This window comes from Drosophila yakuba, chromosome 2R (genome assembly GCF_016746365.2).
Source record: "Drosophila yakuba strain Tai18E2 chromosome 2R, Prin_Dyak_Tai18E2_2.1, whole genome shotgun sequence".
NCBI lineage: Eukaryota > Metazoa > Arthropoda > Insecta > Diptera > Drosophilidae > Drosophila > Drosophila yakuba.
In genome coordinates, this window is record NC_052528.2 from 20,838,447 (window position 1) to 20,852,306 (window position 13,860).

The 13,860-nt window shown below is 47.2% G+C and overlaps 3 protein-coding genes across 5 annotated transcripts; 2 read left to right on the forward strand and 1 right to left on the reverse strand.

The window, feature by feature from the left end:
- Window positions 1–70: 70 nt before the first annotated feature.
- On the forward strand, window positions 71–1,918 carry LOC6531652 (threonylcarbamoyladenosine tRNA methylthiotransferase). The gene is made up of 2 exons (XM_002092413.4): window positions 71–1,153; window positions 1,215–1,918. Exons 1-2 carry the CDS (start codon window positions 164–166, stop codon window positions 1,881–1,883), a joined length of 1,659 nt encoding a protein of 552 aa, XP_002092449.1. The 5' UTR covers window positions 71–163; the 3' UTR covers window positions 1,884–1,918.
- On the reverse strand, window positions 1,905–7,401 carry LOC6531653 (uridine-cytidine kinase-like 1). Of its 3 annotated transcripts, XM_015195969.3 has the most exons (8): window positions 7,228–7,379; window positions 5,877–6,372; window positions 3,614–3,915; window positions 3,442–3,548; window positions 3,071–3,378; window positions 2,827–3,013; window positions 2,176–2,769; window positions 1,905–2,116 (listed from the first exon to the last, which is right to left on the reverse strand). In XM_015195969.3, exons 2-8 carry the CDS (start codon window positions 6,131–6,133, stop codon window positions 2,000–2,002), a joined length of 1,872 nt encoding a protein of 623 aa, XP_015051455.1. In that variant the 5' UTR covers window positions 6,134–6,372; window positions 7,228–7,379; the 3' UTR covers window positions 1,905–1,999. The 3 variants fall into 3 exon arrangements, with proteins under 3 accessions (XP_015051455.1, XP_015051456.1, XP_002092450.1); XM_015195970.3 differs by lacking the exon at window positions 5,877–6,372 and having other exon boundaries at window positions 7,228–7,401; XM_002092414.4 differs by lacking the exon at window positions 7,228–7,379 and having other exon boundaries at window positions 5,877–6,514.
- A 783-nt stretch (window positions 7,402–8,184) lies between these two features.
- Window positions 8,185–13,827, forward strand: LOC6531654. The gene is made up of 3 exons (XM_002092415.4): window positions 8,185–8,377; window positions 8,538–8,701; window positions 8,760–13,827. Exons 1-3 carry the CDS (start codon window positions 8,320–8,322, stop codon window positions 13,206–13,208), a joined length of 4,671 nt encoding a protein of 1,556 aa, XP_002092451.1. The 5' UTR covers window positions 8,185–8,319; the 3' UTR covers window positions 13,209–13,827.
- The last annotated feature ends 33 nt before the right edge of the window (window positions 13,828–13,860 follow it).

A 13,860-nucleotide genomic window follows, 5' to 3' on the forward strand; every position in this document is an offset into this window, starting at 1 on the left:
TAGAACTTAAAGTCGACCCAGTTATCGAGCCGTTTATCGGTACCCTACCCATACGCACTTTACAACACTGTCAAAGTAAAGAAGAAGAAATCTCAATGTAAACAGCTGGAAGTGCGGCACATGTGTCTTGGCATAAAAACTTGAACCAGGAGTCGGAAATACAATGTACCACCTTGGACAGGATCTGCCAGGCAACGATGTGGATGACATCGAGGATCTAATATCCGTCGATGATGTAAAGCCGCGAGAGCGATACGAAAACAAAAAGAACGTTACGGTGCGCGCCAAGAGAAGAACCCAAATTCGACTTGAATCTCAAGAGGAGGAGGACAAACCGAAGCCCACGATTCACGCAAGTGTTATACCCGGCACACAAAAAGTTTTTGTGAAAACATGGGGCTGTGCCCACAACAATTCGGACTCGGAGTACATGGCCGGGCAGCTGGCTGCTTACGGGTACAAACTAAGTGGCAAAGAGGAGGCGGATCTGTGGCTACTTAATAGCTGCACGGTGAAGAATCCTTCGGAGGACACGTTTCGCAACGAGATTGAGTCGGGCATGCGAAATGGAAAGCATGTCGTGGTCGCCGGTTGCGTCCCCCAGGGAGCACCAAAATCGGACTACTTGAACGGTCTTTCTGTAATCGGTGTCCAGCAGATCGACCGAGTGGTGGAGGTCGTTGAAGAGACCCTAAAGGGTAACAGTGTCCAGCTGTTGCAGAACAAAAAGAAGGTCCATGGCCGGCGGGTGGCTGGAGCACCACTCTCATTACCAAAAGTCCGCAAGAATCGGTTAATCGAGATTATATCCATCAACTCTGGGTGCCTTAATCAATGTACCTACTGCAAGACTAAGCACGCCCGCGGGGATTTGGCCAGCTACCCCCCAGAGGAGGTTGTAGAGCGTGCCCGCCAATCGTTTGCTGAAGGCTGCTGCGAGATCTGGCTTACTTCCGAGGATACAGGAGCTTATGGTCGGGATATAGGAAGCTCTCTGCCGGAATTGCTCTGGCAGCTTGTGGAAGTAATCCCCGAGCACTGCATGCTGCGTGTGGGCATGACCAATCCACCCTATATTCTGGAGCATCTCGAGGAAGTGGCCAAGGTGCTCCAGCACCCTAGAGTATACGCCTTTTTACATGTTCCTGTCCAGGTAAGGATCTAATTCAATATAAAATGTGGACAATTCGCTTGACAATTATATATTTTTGCAGAGTGGTAGTGACTCAGTGCTGGGCGAGATGAAACGAGAGTACTGTCGGCAGGATTTTGAACATGTCGTGGATTTCTTAAGGGAACGTGTTCCCGGTGTAACTATTGCCACGGATATTATCTGCGGTTTCCCAACAGAGACAGAAGAGGATTTCGAGGAGACGATGACCCTATGCGCCAAGTATCGTTTCCCCAGTCTATTCATCAATCAGTTCTTCCCTCGTCCGGGCACGCCAGCTGCTAAGATGGAGCGCATCCCCGCAAACCTTGTGAAAAAGCGAACTAAACGGCTCACAGATCTCTTCTACAGCTATGAACCCTATGCGGAAAGAGTGGGCGAAGTATACACCGTCTTGGTCACAGAAGTTTCGCACGACAAGCTCCATTACGTGGGCCACAACAAAAGCTACGAGCAGGTACTGCTACCCATGCGGGATAATCTTCTTGGTACTCGTGTACATGTGCGTATTACCAGCGCTAGCAAGTTCAGCATGGTGGGAGAAATTTTAGATGATGAACGCGATTGGACGAGATGTGCAATTAAGAAGGAGGTACCAAACATTCAGGTGCAGACCAGGAGCCGGGAAAAACTAATCCAACGCTACTTGGGAATTGCTCTTGTGGTGGGAAGTCTGGCTTTCCTGATACAGCTTGTCGTTCGACTCTTATAACAACTTCAATAAAACATCTTGTTCCAAATTCATAATTTAAGTAACGTTTTGAACTTAGCCTAAGATACATTAGAAACTTGATGGTTCCACATAGGTATGGATTGGCCCTGATCTCCTTAGTACTCATCAGAGGGTTCCGTGCCAAAATAGCGATCGCCAAAGTTACCAATGCCGGGTATAACATAAAACTTACTATTAATCTCCGGATCCAGAGCGGAAGTAACAATTTTCACCTACATAAAAGAGAGCTCAATGTTAAAAGCCCCCTTCTGAAAGTTAATGTCAATCTCACCTTTGGGAAGGCATAGGCAATGGAGTGCACACCGATCTCAGCCATCAAAAGCGAGGCCAGGATAATGTTTTCCTCGGGTACATCGTGATCCAGCAGCACCCGAATGGCCATCATGGCCGCTGCTCCTGTGGCCACGGTGGCATCCATTAGTATCACCTTGTAGTCTTTTATGTCTTTAGGCAGCCTCAGGTAGTAAAGCTCCGGCTCGCCGGTCTTCAGATTGGTCTGGATGAGGATCTTTCCGATACGAATGTCCTTGCACACATCACAAACGGCTTGCTCCATGGTTTCACCAGCTCGGAGAATTGAGACGCCGCATATTTTGCGCGATTCCATACGCTTGCCCTCGTAAAGAACACCTTGTGGAGTCTCTACTGTAGTTATCTTAAAAGGAAATAGACTTAGCGCATATTCAATGACTAGCCGTATCAGGCGCTTTGAGTAAAAGATGAACTCATCGCGGGACGTATTTCGGCAACGGATGAACGTGTGCAGGCCCTTAATCTGGGGCGTGGGATGCAGCAAGTGCAGAGAATGTGGCATTGGCTGGTCCTTGTAGGAGTTGGCCAGAGTTTCGCGCAGCTTAAATCCGCGCTAAAAGATGGAGAGAGAAATGAAATAGGGCAACGGCGATGAATAGGCAATTCATACCAGCTGAAGCTGTGTGTGCACGTGCTGAACAATGAGATGGATGGCCACCTTGTTGTCACCTCCACGGGGTACAATGATATCTGCGTGGGCCATGGTTGGAGCTATGTAATTGCAATAGGAGGGCTTAACCATATTTAGGTATTGCTTCAGCACGCCCTTTAGGTCACGTCCGCGCTGTGAGATGTCCCTAAAATTGAACATGTGCTTTTAATCAAGGTAGGCACAGCCGAGAACCAGCACATACCTTTTTAAACGCCTGGCCAGACGAATATCGGGATCTGTGTCCACAAAGATCTTCATATCTAGCAATTTAAGTACTTCAGGACTATGGAAGGTAAGAATACCCTCGAAGATGATCACATTAGCCCCGTACATGGTTTTCGTTTGACTCTCACGGCCATGTGTCACAAAATTGTAGACAGGAACTTCCACCTTGCGGCCCTCCTTCAGCTTGGTGAGCACGTCCAGCAGCAGCTCGATGTCGAAGGCATCCGGGTGATCGAAGTTATATTCGTTGATCAGGGCCTGCTCATGCTGTTTCTCATTAAGGATCTACAGGATATCCATAATCAATTTAGTTATTGTATTTCTTCAACTAAACCAATATCCTCCAACCTTGTAGAAACAGTCCATGGATAGCAGTGTTACCCAGGGAACGTCTAGGCTCTCGATGATTTTCTCAGCCACTGTGGTCTTGCCAGAGGCACTACCGCCGCAGATTCCTGATGGATATTGAGCACATTAGAAGATGGTAAGATTTGGTTTTTGGGTAGTGATGTATGTATACCTATAACGAAGGGCTCCACCTGTTGCCCAGCACAATTATACCACGGCGGACGTCCGGCCGTGTAGATGGTGCGATTATTTGCGCGTATAATGCATTCGGACGGATTCGCGGTGGTGGTCTGGTTGCCAATGGATGTGGTTCGCTGTCTCCTACCGGAACGTTTCAGAGGCGACTCCAACGATGCTTTAGCAGGCACTGTGGTGGGCGAGGCCGGGCAGCAGTTGAGATCCCCCGCCAGGCCATTGCCCAGGTCGGCATATGGATCCACGTAGAGTTGCTCAGTGACATCCGAACGGTCATCGCTGCAAATAGTACACACACACAGATTAGTTGGCGATTATCAGGTTCTACACTCCCACCATTCTACCATTTAACGATGACGTTAGCGACAAGTAAAATAATTGGAATTCAGTGATTAGCCATGAGATAACATTTTTATCACCTAGCACTGATTAATTGCATAATTTCATATATTTTTACATGTACGGAAGAGTAGATTACTGAACTTGTTAGTGAAATTGCTATACTAGCTATACTGTTGCAATGCAAGCTTAAAGCTGTAAGTTCAAGGATGCAGTATACGCACTGACCTACTCTACTTCAACAGCCCCCATCTCCACATGTATTTACACCCACACAAACGCAAGAAACCAGGCATATCGCCGACGCAAAATTAATCTACTGTTCAATATGTTCTATTAATAGCCAAGTTAGTTGAGGCCTTAATTGAATGTGATAGAAGATAACATCGTTTCATATTATTAGGCTATTTCTTATATGGCAATCATTGAGATCAGTCAATACGTTTCAATTACAGCTCACTTAATAAACCGCGTGGGTATAAAGAAAGTATTGCAGTAATTCGATATGGCAAAATGTCTGATTTGGCATGAAATACGACATAATCATGATGGGAACTTAACGAATTAAATATATATATGTACTGTATGGCACTTAATCAAGTAGGTTAATGTGTAAGTAAATTATCAATTATTGTTGGAAAATCAAAAGAAATGTTTGTACAAAATGTTTAACAGGTTATTGACACACTACTTTAATAAATGTGCCCTAGCTATTATGACGTTTGGGTATTTCTGCCATGTGCGTTTCAGATTGCTGACGTGACCTTACGTTAACAAATGGTTTTTCCGGCCATATTTGGCCGTTAAAACAATGCAGACAGACAATAACTAGGGCCAAATACATGCAAATACACTCAATATACATTTCTGGGTAGAATTCAATAATAGGAACACTGGGGCAGGCAAACAAAGCAACGCTAGACGGATCCATTTATTGAATGCTGCGTAGGCGCGTTCGTTGCACTCATTCTTTCCGCCTTTCTCTGTATCTTCTGCTCTTCATTAGCGTGCCAAAATGAAATTCACCACACAGAGCGAAAAAACTGAGGCGCTAAGGTCATAACAAATTACTTTGTTCAAATGCAAACATTTATGTCACAATCTCAAGATAATATTTTTCATAAAATAAAAACAGTTAGAAATATATTTAAATAATTTTACGTTACTCGCGTTGTTATGTAAATTTGGGAGAATCAAAATTGTTAAAAACAAAGGAGACCCTTAAATACATATTTATTCACAGTACTTTATTTTTCTCTCAGTGTTGGGCCAACAATCTGGTGACGCCACAGACGAGATTCCTCAGCATATTTATAGTTTTTGCACACCAACAAGAAGAGAGCGAGATGAGCGCTTGCCACGTGTGCTGTACTCTTCCCGAAAAAGGAACCAACAGGTTATGCATTCCAGGCGGTGGGTGGGACAAGGACGGCAAACGGGAGTTTCCTGGGGCGAGGGAAATGCAGGATATGGGGAGCACAGGGAGGCAAAGAGAACTGGAAATGGCAAAACGCAACCGATAGACGTGGCTCATGTGCGTTGTTGTGATCGCTGCCATGTTGGAGAATCGAGAGCGCACTTTGCTGACGCTATCGTCTTTTCACCATTTGTTGTTACTTGCCGCACCGCAGACTCAATAAACAATGTTAAACACAGCAAGCGTTAATTAAACACTGAGAACAGAAAGAGACGTCGCAAAACGAAGTACTGGACAAACAAGCGCAGCACCAAAACAATTAGAATGGCGGTAAATGACAACAGAAACAACAAAAAGCACTCAGCACACTCACACACACACAGATGCCCATGCACAAATGAATATACATATGTGTACGTTTGTATGTAAAATGGGACTTCGATTGGTTTGTACGTTAAAAAATGGGGAAAATGCAATGAATTACATGTGACCATTGGTTTTGGCTGCTATAGCCTTAACCTTTGACTGCTGATGATGCTGTTGCTGTTGTTGCTGCTGCTGCTGATGTGGTTGCTGATGTAGCTGTTGCTTCTGGTGTGTTGCGATGGTTAGTAAACCGGCGGATGCGGCTGCAAATGCCGAATTCGCTTTTGATCCCTTGGGCACATCGTTGTTGCTACAATTAATGTTGTTGTTGTTGTTGTGGGCCGACTTGCTGCACAAAAACGTGATGCTGCTCATTTTTAGCCCGATCCCGATCCGCCAGCGATTTTGAATCACTCAATCCGTCGGCGTGGGCGTGAGAACTTGGATGTGGAGGCGGCAAGAACACAGCAACCGGCGATGCCAAGCCAAAATGGGTCACTCACTCACAAAACGCTCACGCGAATCGCCGCCGGCGTGGATCACATGTGATTTAGAGCTTTTATTTCGTTAGCAGCGATTCACCTTTTGCGTTGTGGCCAATATTTATTCGATAACTAACAGAAACAAAAAATTAAGGCGAAGGTGTAGCGAGAAATGCGAGGTGAGCGGCGTTTGGGGATTGAATGACAAGAAAAAGTGTTAAGGCAGCTAAGGTTAAAAAGCTGCGCTGCGTTGCGCTGCGGTTTCCTCTGCTGGCGTCGTCTCCGCATTGTTGTTGTCGCCTGCCTTGGCCTAGAGGCGGGCGAGTTGGACGTGAGGTTAGGCGTGACACGACTTGGTCAAAGGTGATTTCATTTGAATCCCATTTTCATAACAACTATATATCTAATTCACTTTTGTTAAGCGTAGGATATTTAATTTGTTAGAGAAAACACGATGCTTATATATTAGGTGCATAGTCATAAAATATTTCACATATATGCTTATACACATATAGTTTTTTATTATTGCACATATCGCTCTAAAGTAAATTGAAAATCTTTCTACAGTAAGAATATTCTTTTGGCAAAGAGACTTGCTCACGTGCCCATCTCTAGCTTGTAACTGTTCTCGCAGGGGGTTCGCTTCGCATTCTCTCTCACTCTCTCTTCCGATCCGATGCAACCGGCGACTATATCGAAATTGAGTTTATCACATGTTATGCGTTTGCAAATGTAGTGGTGTTTGCGAACGCAGGCCCTATGCCATTTTCCCAGCATTTATTTATATTGCGTGTTTAGAGGCCCCACGACGCACACATGTAAGTACGTACGTACGTACGATGAATGGCTTGGAGCACATGCTCTATAGATATGTATGTGCGCGGGTATGTGTGAGTGTGTATCACATTCTAATGACTTTTGTTGGATTTTCACACTTTACTTTTGGCCGTGCATGAATTAATGCGGCATTAAAAAGTCATTCGTTACCTGTCGGAGCTAGCGGAACTCGATGGGTTGTAGAACTTGATTTGTTTCGTCTGGGTCACAGACATTTCGACTAGCGAATAGTGATTGCAGCAGCCAGTTGCAGCGATTAGAAAAAAACACGCGGTGATTTACTTCGTCGTGCCTCTCCCTCTCCCAGCAAGTGACTGATTCGTTTCTGAAGGCATTGCGTTGAAAAAACGTGCGCCGCCTTCGTATACATACATATATATAGTACATCTACCCGAGCTTGAATGGTCAAGTAAAGTGCTAATTGTCAGCTGGGGAAAGGCATTGGAGCGGAAGGGACGCTCATTGACTTGTTTATCTCCATTTGATGCTGTCATTGTGGCATTTATTTGTATGTTTTGGGGGAATTCAATTCGATTCGCAAGGCGCTCAGCTGATTGATTGGGGTTGGTGGTAGTGTTGCAAAGTGCTGTTGGCTTGGAAGTATCGAGATATCGAAGTGGATTGAATAAAATTCTATTGTGAATGGCTAAAAGCGAAGCGGGATTTTTAAATCTGTAATATTGATTACTTTAAGCTTATGGGTATAGTAGTAGTAACCATCAATGGATTATTCCTCATATCTAAATGTTTGTTTTACCAAATTGTCATTCTAATTTCATATTTAAAAATGAAGTATGTCATTAGCGGTAGAGCTCGGAAAATATTATTGCATGAGACAAGCGATTATTTTGTGTAATTTCTTATCGATAACGTAAGATGCATTACAAACTGAATATATATTAATTGAGGATAAACGAATTAATACATCCATATACCAGTGCAGGGGCTGGAGAAACATCTATTACATCATGTACTTATTTTTCTTCTTTTCATTTTCTTTTAATATTCTTCTTAAGGAAACTTTGCATAAACTGCATTTTGAAATGCATTAAATAATCGATTGCCAGCTAGTTCGATAGTATCGAACAAGCACCGAGTATTGTTCCAGCTCTAGAAGATGGTCACTCCGGACCAGAGAGACGCAACAATATAGCAATTCTGAACTTGGCTCGAGTGTTTTTCAGCACGGATTGATAATATGCCGTAGGTGCGGCCCAGCGCGGATCATCAGCAGCAGCAGCGATGGCCTACATCAACATCGCCGAGTGGACGCCCGACCAGGTCACCGACTGGATCAAAGGTAACGCTCGAGGTCAAGGAAAACGCAGCTGAGAAAAAAAAAACTGCATATCGCAGCCACTGCCCCAAAAAGCAGCAACAACAACAAGTGCAACAAGAATTTCCGCTTTGTTCAAGGTTTCAACAGGCACATTATATTTATGTTTTCCTGACTTTCGCAGGTCTGGACGAGTCTATGAAGGGGTATTTGTACGAGTTCTCCAAGCAGGAGATCGGTGGACGGGCGTTGCTCAACATACGGCCATACGAGCTGGAGAATCTGGGCATGCTGCGCATTGGCCATCAGGAGATCGTGCTGGAGGCGGTGGAGAACTTAAGGAACTTTGTGAGACCCCGAGCATATAGTGTTCCATACAAATACCTAATTGAGTTTGACATTTCAGCATTATCACCTGAAAAATGACAATCTGCAGTTCATGGCCTTGCATGTGGCCACGGCGGCCAAAAATCTGCATCGCGAACTGGCCAGGAATCACGCGGAGAGCACCAAGATCGATACCCGGATACTGCACGATATTACCAGGACGATAGCCACGCTTAAGCCATTGGTGGGCAGCCTGGAGCGAACACCGTTCCGTAAGCAGGAGATGTACCGCGAGTATTGTGGCAATGTGCTCAAATGCGGCCTGGAGCTGGCCACAATTGCCCATCGGGATCGTTTTGCCCTGCAGCCGGTGCCAGCGATTCGACAGTCGGCGGAACGGCTCGAGAATCTTGCCAACTTTGTGATCCAAGACATATCTGATCCCATGGTACTGCAGCCTGCCTCCCTCAACCTTGTCACCCTAAAAAAACGCGAATCCGAGTTGGGTTTCAACATAGAATCCAGTTATAATGGCATTCACCGCGTCACCGATATCAAGTACAATTCACCAGCTCACAATTCCGGAAAAATCGAAGATGGCGACGAGATTGTGCAGATCAACTATCAGACTGTGGTGGGATGGCAGCATCGCACGGTGCTGGAGCATCTGAGGGAAGCGCTTCCAGATGTGGTGCTGACGGTGAAAAAACGGCCCAAGCACACCAAGATGTTTGGGCAGATCTATATGCAGCCGTACAGGTTGCCCAGCAAGAAGAGGAACATGGCCGCTCGGTGGGCGGCACAGATGCCAAGTCCACGCTCTGCCTTTTTAACCCTAGACACGGAGCAACTGGCAACGGGAGGAACAGGAAGCACGGTGCCAGATCCCAGTAAATCCCTAAGCAGTGAAAAAAGAGAGGTGCTAACCAAGGTCAATCCAGTGTCCTCTGCCTCAGATTCAGACTCCAGCTGCAGTGATATTCCAACACCCACGGATCCCAAGTTAGCCGCACGGGAGATTCGTTTGTATTACCCAAAGCCAAGAGCTTTGCTCCAACGAAGAAACACTATTTGTGGTTGCGAGTATCTCAGCCTGAAAAACTCTGATCTTGTCGTTCCATCGTGGCACGAAAGGAAGCCAGGATCTGGTTCGCCCGCCAACTGCGATCCTGGCTCGCCCAGCATTCGGGATAAGTCGATATCCTTCGGTTATGGTCTAGAGATGACCGCACGGCCCACCACTTGTATCGGGATTGCGGGCGATACATCCACGGACAAGGCCAGGCGAATGTTTCATGAGGTGAGAAAACTAAAGCAGCTGACGGAGGACTCGCAGCGCGAATTCCTCGTGGATCGTTACAAGCCGGGAGTCAGCAAAGTAGTTCGATTCGACGCCAAGGAAGATTATGTGATGAAGAATGAAAAGTTTATCTGCAACGTTGAGAACACCATACTGGAGACCTTTGAACCAATTCCCTTTGCTGATGAGGGAGATGAGGATGCCTTGGAAACGCTGCGCAACTGCAAAACAGAAAACGCCGAGGAGCTGCTAGAAGCAATAAATCTGGCGACCAGAGGTCAGGATTTGCCCCTGGCCGAGGCCATTAATATGCCATTGCTGCAGCAGGGTCGAAGGGGGCGATTGGACAAGAGTCATAGTACTCCGGCATACGACAATTCTGGTGAGGAATCGGATACGCCGCCAGCGATTGAGCCAAGAAAGGAGTTTCTGCTTGTCACACCCCCAGCACCGCCGCCGCGACCCCGCAAGCAGAGGGAAATGACGCCACCGGCGGTGCCTCCACCTCCACCAAAACCAGCTAGCATGCAACCGGCTAGCAGTGTCACTAGTATCTCCATTCCCGTGCCAGTACCTGTGCCAGCCGCAGTCGATCCCTCGGAGATTAGTGAGCTGCATACGCCCAGTAAATCCCGCACTCTGACCCTTAAAAAGAAGCACAGCTTAATGGCCAAGCGGCGGAACACAAATCTCAAGCTCTTGGGCACTGGGGACATCCAAGGTCATTTGTACAGGCGCAAAAAAAATCATCGCGGTGTGACTTACTGGGCAAGGATCTATTTCGTGATGCTGGATACAATACTGTACGGATTTCGCAGTAAGCAGAGTACCAGTGCCAGTCTGGTTATCTTTTTGCCCGGCTTTACGGTTTCATTGGCAAAGGAAGTGCACTCCAAGCCGCATGCCTTCAAAGTTTACCACACAGCCAAGAGCTTCTACTTTGCGGCCGAGTCGCTGGACGCACTTAACCAGTGGGTGGACTTCTTGCGCCAGGCCTCGCTCAAAGTGCCGCCCAGTACGGGTTCAAAGGGCGGCGGTGATGCAAAGGACTTGTATTCAGAGAACGATAGCTCGGGCGAGGAATGTGATGCCCTTGTGATCCAGAATCTGAGCACGCCCTCGCCGCAGGGCAATAAGGAATCAATGTCCATGTCGATGACATTATCAGGCGGAACGCCGCCTTCCTCTGCACCCATTAAGCATGAACGAGGCTACTTGGACTCGTTTCGCAAGTTTACGAATACATTCAAGAGCAGTGCAGCCAAACCGTCGAGCGACATCCCTGTGCCAACGGAACAGTACCGCAGCTATAGGAAGGTGCCAGGCGGTAGTTTTGGTATCCAGATTGGTGCCAATACACCGGGCTACCATGATCCCGCCATGCCGCCTACACAAATTCCACCTTTGGTGGGTCCCAAGCTATCGCGTAGCTCCAGTAGAAGTTCGGTGGTTAGTGGAACCGAGTCTGCCGTATCATTATCTGCTTCGATTCTGGGTCCGCCCGCCTCCCCAGCGCCCACGCCTATAGCCACTCCCACTTCGCTGCAGCATCAAAGCTCCGAGGAGAGTCCAAGTCAGAGCCAGAGTCAGAGTCCCAGTAGCAAGTCGAGTTTGAAGAAGGCACCATTCAACTTCTTGCACGCCTCCAATCCGAATTTGGTGGAATTCGATTTCCATACCTCGAAAACACTACTCCCCAAGATGAGTGTGGGCAACACCCTCGACCATGGTCACAACATACAAGGCTTTGTGACGCTTAAGGATCTGATGCTGCGCAAACAGGAAGAGGAGGCCCAGGAGATGTACAACAATCGAGTGCACTTGGGAGTGGAGAAGCACAAGCACGCACGGACGGAATCCACGGCCAGTCAGCAGAGCGCCATGAGCAGCAGCGTGACAAAGCCGCTGGAGAAACTGCCCAAGATCCAGAGCGTGAGTCTACCCAAAACGCCCGACTACGAGATCAGTTTCAAGCCTGACGACGAGAGTATTAAGAGAACTAGAACTAAGGAAGGTCAAAAGTTACGTGACTTTGGCTACGAGCTGATATGCGGGGATGAGCCGAGCACCAGCTCTAGCAGCCGGCAAGAGCATCATCATCATCATCATCATCAACACCACCTGCAGCATGTGCAACACCAGCAGCAGCAGCAACAGCATCAGCAGTCGCAGCAGCAACACAGCAGCAAGGCCAAGCACTTCCTGCGCTCCCAGCAGTTACAGCTTTCCAGTTTCCTGCACAAGAACAGCAGCGGCGGCAGCGGCAAGAGTTCCGGATCCGGTGCGGATCAGAAGAAGTCCAAGGGAAAATCGGGCAGCGATCGTCGGTTTCCCTTCTCGAAGCACTCAACTGGCTCCACGGGCAGCGGCTGTGCACCGGGTCATGCGATGACTATGACGCTGCCGCTGAACAAGAAGTCCAAATCGAATCACGCCTTAGACGGAGCCGTGAGCAATGGAGTAGCCATCACTGGCAGTGGCAGCAGCATCAAGAAAAGCCAGACGTACAATCAGGATTTGCGAGACAAGATAGTGGGCACCAAGTACGATGCGCATCGCAAAAACTCGGCACCGATACCGATCTTTTCGAAGCTCTCCATATCGGGCGGCACGCCGGCGAAGCCTTCCAAGGAGAATCGTTTCCTTGGCTCACCGCTGCTGCATCGCACGCTATTCGGGCACCATCATCATCAGCAGCAGACAGTTACGCCACCAAGCAGTGCGGATCCTGATTGTGATCAGGAGATCTTCTCCCAGATCACCCTGCCCACGCACAATCAGGCGGGCTATAGAAGTTACCGGGGACCAGGCATTATAACCACCTCGACCACAAATTTGTGCTCGTCGGAGGGCTTGCAACCGCCGCTGCCGCCAGCACCACCGCCTCCCGTCAACGCCAGCCGGCCAAGAGAGGAGGAGCCAGCGGAGGCAACGATATCAGAGAGTGCAGCCACCCCGAAAGTGTCCAGTTCGGGATCGGTGGATTCGAAAGCGGCAACGCCGGACTACCCAAATATGGAGTGCCCGCCAGTCTTTGAGCCGGAAATTTACTCGCTCAGCGATACCAGCTTGTCCCGCATCATGATGCGGACGCCCAGCAGTAGTGGTGGTACCAGTGTCACCGCCACCACTACCGCCAGCACCAACAACAACAATAATAATAATAACACCAACAACAACACCAACACCAACAGCAGTCCCAGTGGCAGCGAACACCATCAGACATAGATGTGTGATGAAAACTATTGTGAATGCTCGCGGGGATTAGCCCCCGTTTACTTATGTATTTATACACACGCATATAGAGATATATATATATATTATATATAGCGATATTCTCGTACGATATAGGTATACAACTTGTTCATTTTGATCGTCTTCCCTGTCTGTCCACCAGCAACAAAACTCACGCATACCTGCAATCCCTTCGATTCGAAACCCACTTAGATGTAAATGTTTAATCTGCCTTATTTGCATTGTATTTCGGTTCTAGGCAAAATGTTTTACACATGTATTCACGCAAGCAAAATAATTAATAATGAATTATAGCGAAAATGAAGAGAAAACTTTAGAAGTCTGTGCATCGAACAAAGACAGTTCTTTATGATTTGCCTTTGTACGCGATTAACCAAGTTAATCCGAGCTGTTTGATTTGCTCAACAGTTTGTGTCTAGATTGCGTGTATTATACGTACATATATTATAATGCGAAACGAGATATTATTGTAGCGGGATCCAGCGACACCAATGGAGCCACAAATGTTGTAGCAAATACAAGAAATATATATATATACACAATTACACGAAATATACATGCATACGAATAAAGTCAACTGTACATAATGATACACCGACAATTTTCATTCTTTAACCCAAACAAG

What these genes read in the sequence shown, in the direction of transcription:
- LOC6531652 (XM_002092413.4), top strand. Translation starts at nt 164, where the DNA reads ATGTACCACCTTGGACAGGATCTGCCAGGCAACGATGTGGATGACATC. An exon ending in TTTTACATGTTCCTGTCCAG is followed by an intron (nt 1,154 to 1,214) that starts GTAAGGATCTAA and finishes ATATTTTTGCAG; the next exon opens with AGTGGTAGTGACTCAGTGCT.
- LOC6531653 (XM_015195969.3), bottom strand. Translation starts at nt 6,133, where the DNA reads ATGAGCAGCATCACGTTTTTGTGCAGCAAGTCGGCCCACAACAACAAC. An exon ending in GCCAAAACCAATGGTCACAT is followed by an intron (nt 3,916 to 5,876) that starts GTAATTCATTGC and finishes TACTATTTGCAG; the next exon opens with CGATGACCGTTCGGATGTCA. An exon ending in CCATGGACTGTTTCTACAAG is followed by an intron (nt 3,379 to 3,441) that starts GTTGGAGGATAT and finishes GATATCCTGTAG; the next exon opens with ATCCTTAATGAGAAACAGCA.
- LOC6531654 (XM_002092415.4), top strand. Translation starts at nt 8,320, where the DNA reads ATGGCCTACATCAACATCGCCGAGTGGACGCCCGACCAGGTCACCGAC. An exon ending in GGTCACCGACTGGATCAAAG is followed by an intron (nt 8,378 to 8,537) that starts GTAACGCTCGAG and finishes TGACTTTCGCAG; the next exon opens with GTCTGGACGAGTCTATGAAG. An exon ending in TGGAGAACTTAAGGAACTTT is followed by an intron (nt 8,702 to 8,759) that starts GTGAGACCCCGA and finishes TTGACATTTCAG; the next exon opens with CATTATCACCTGAAAAATGA.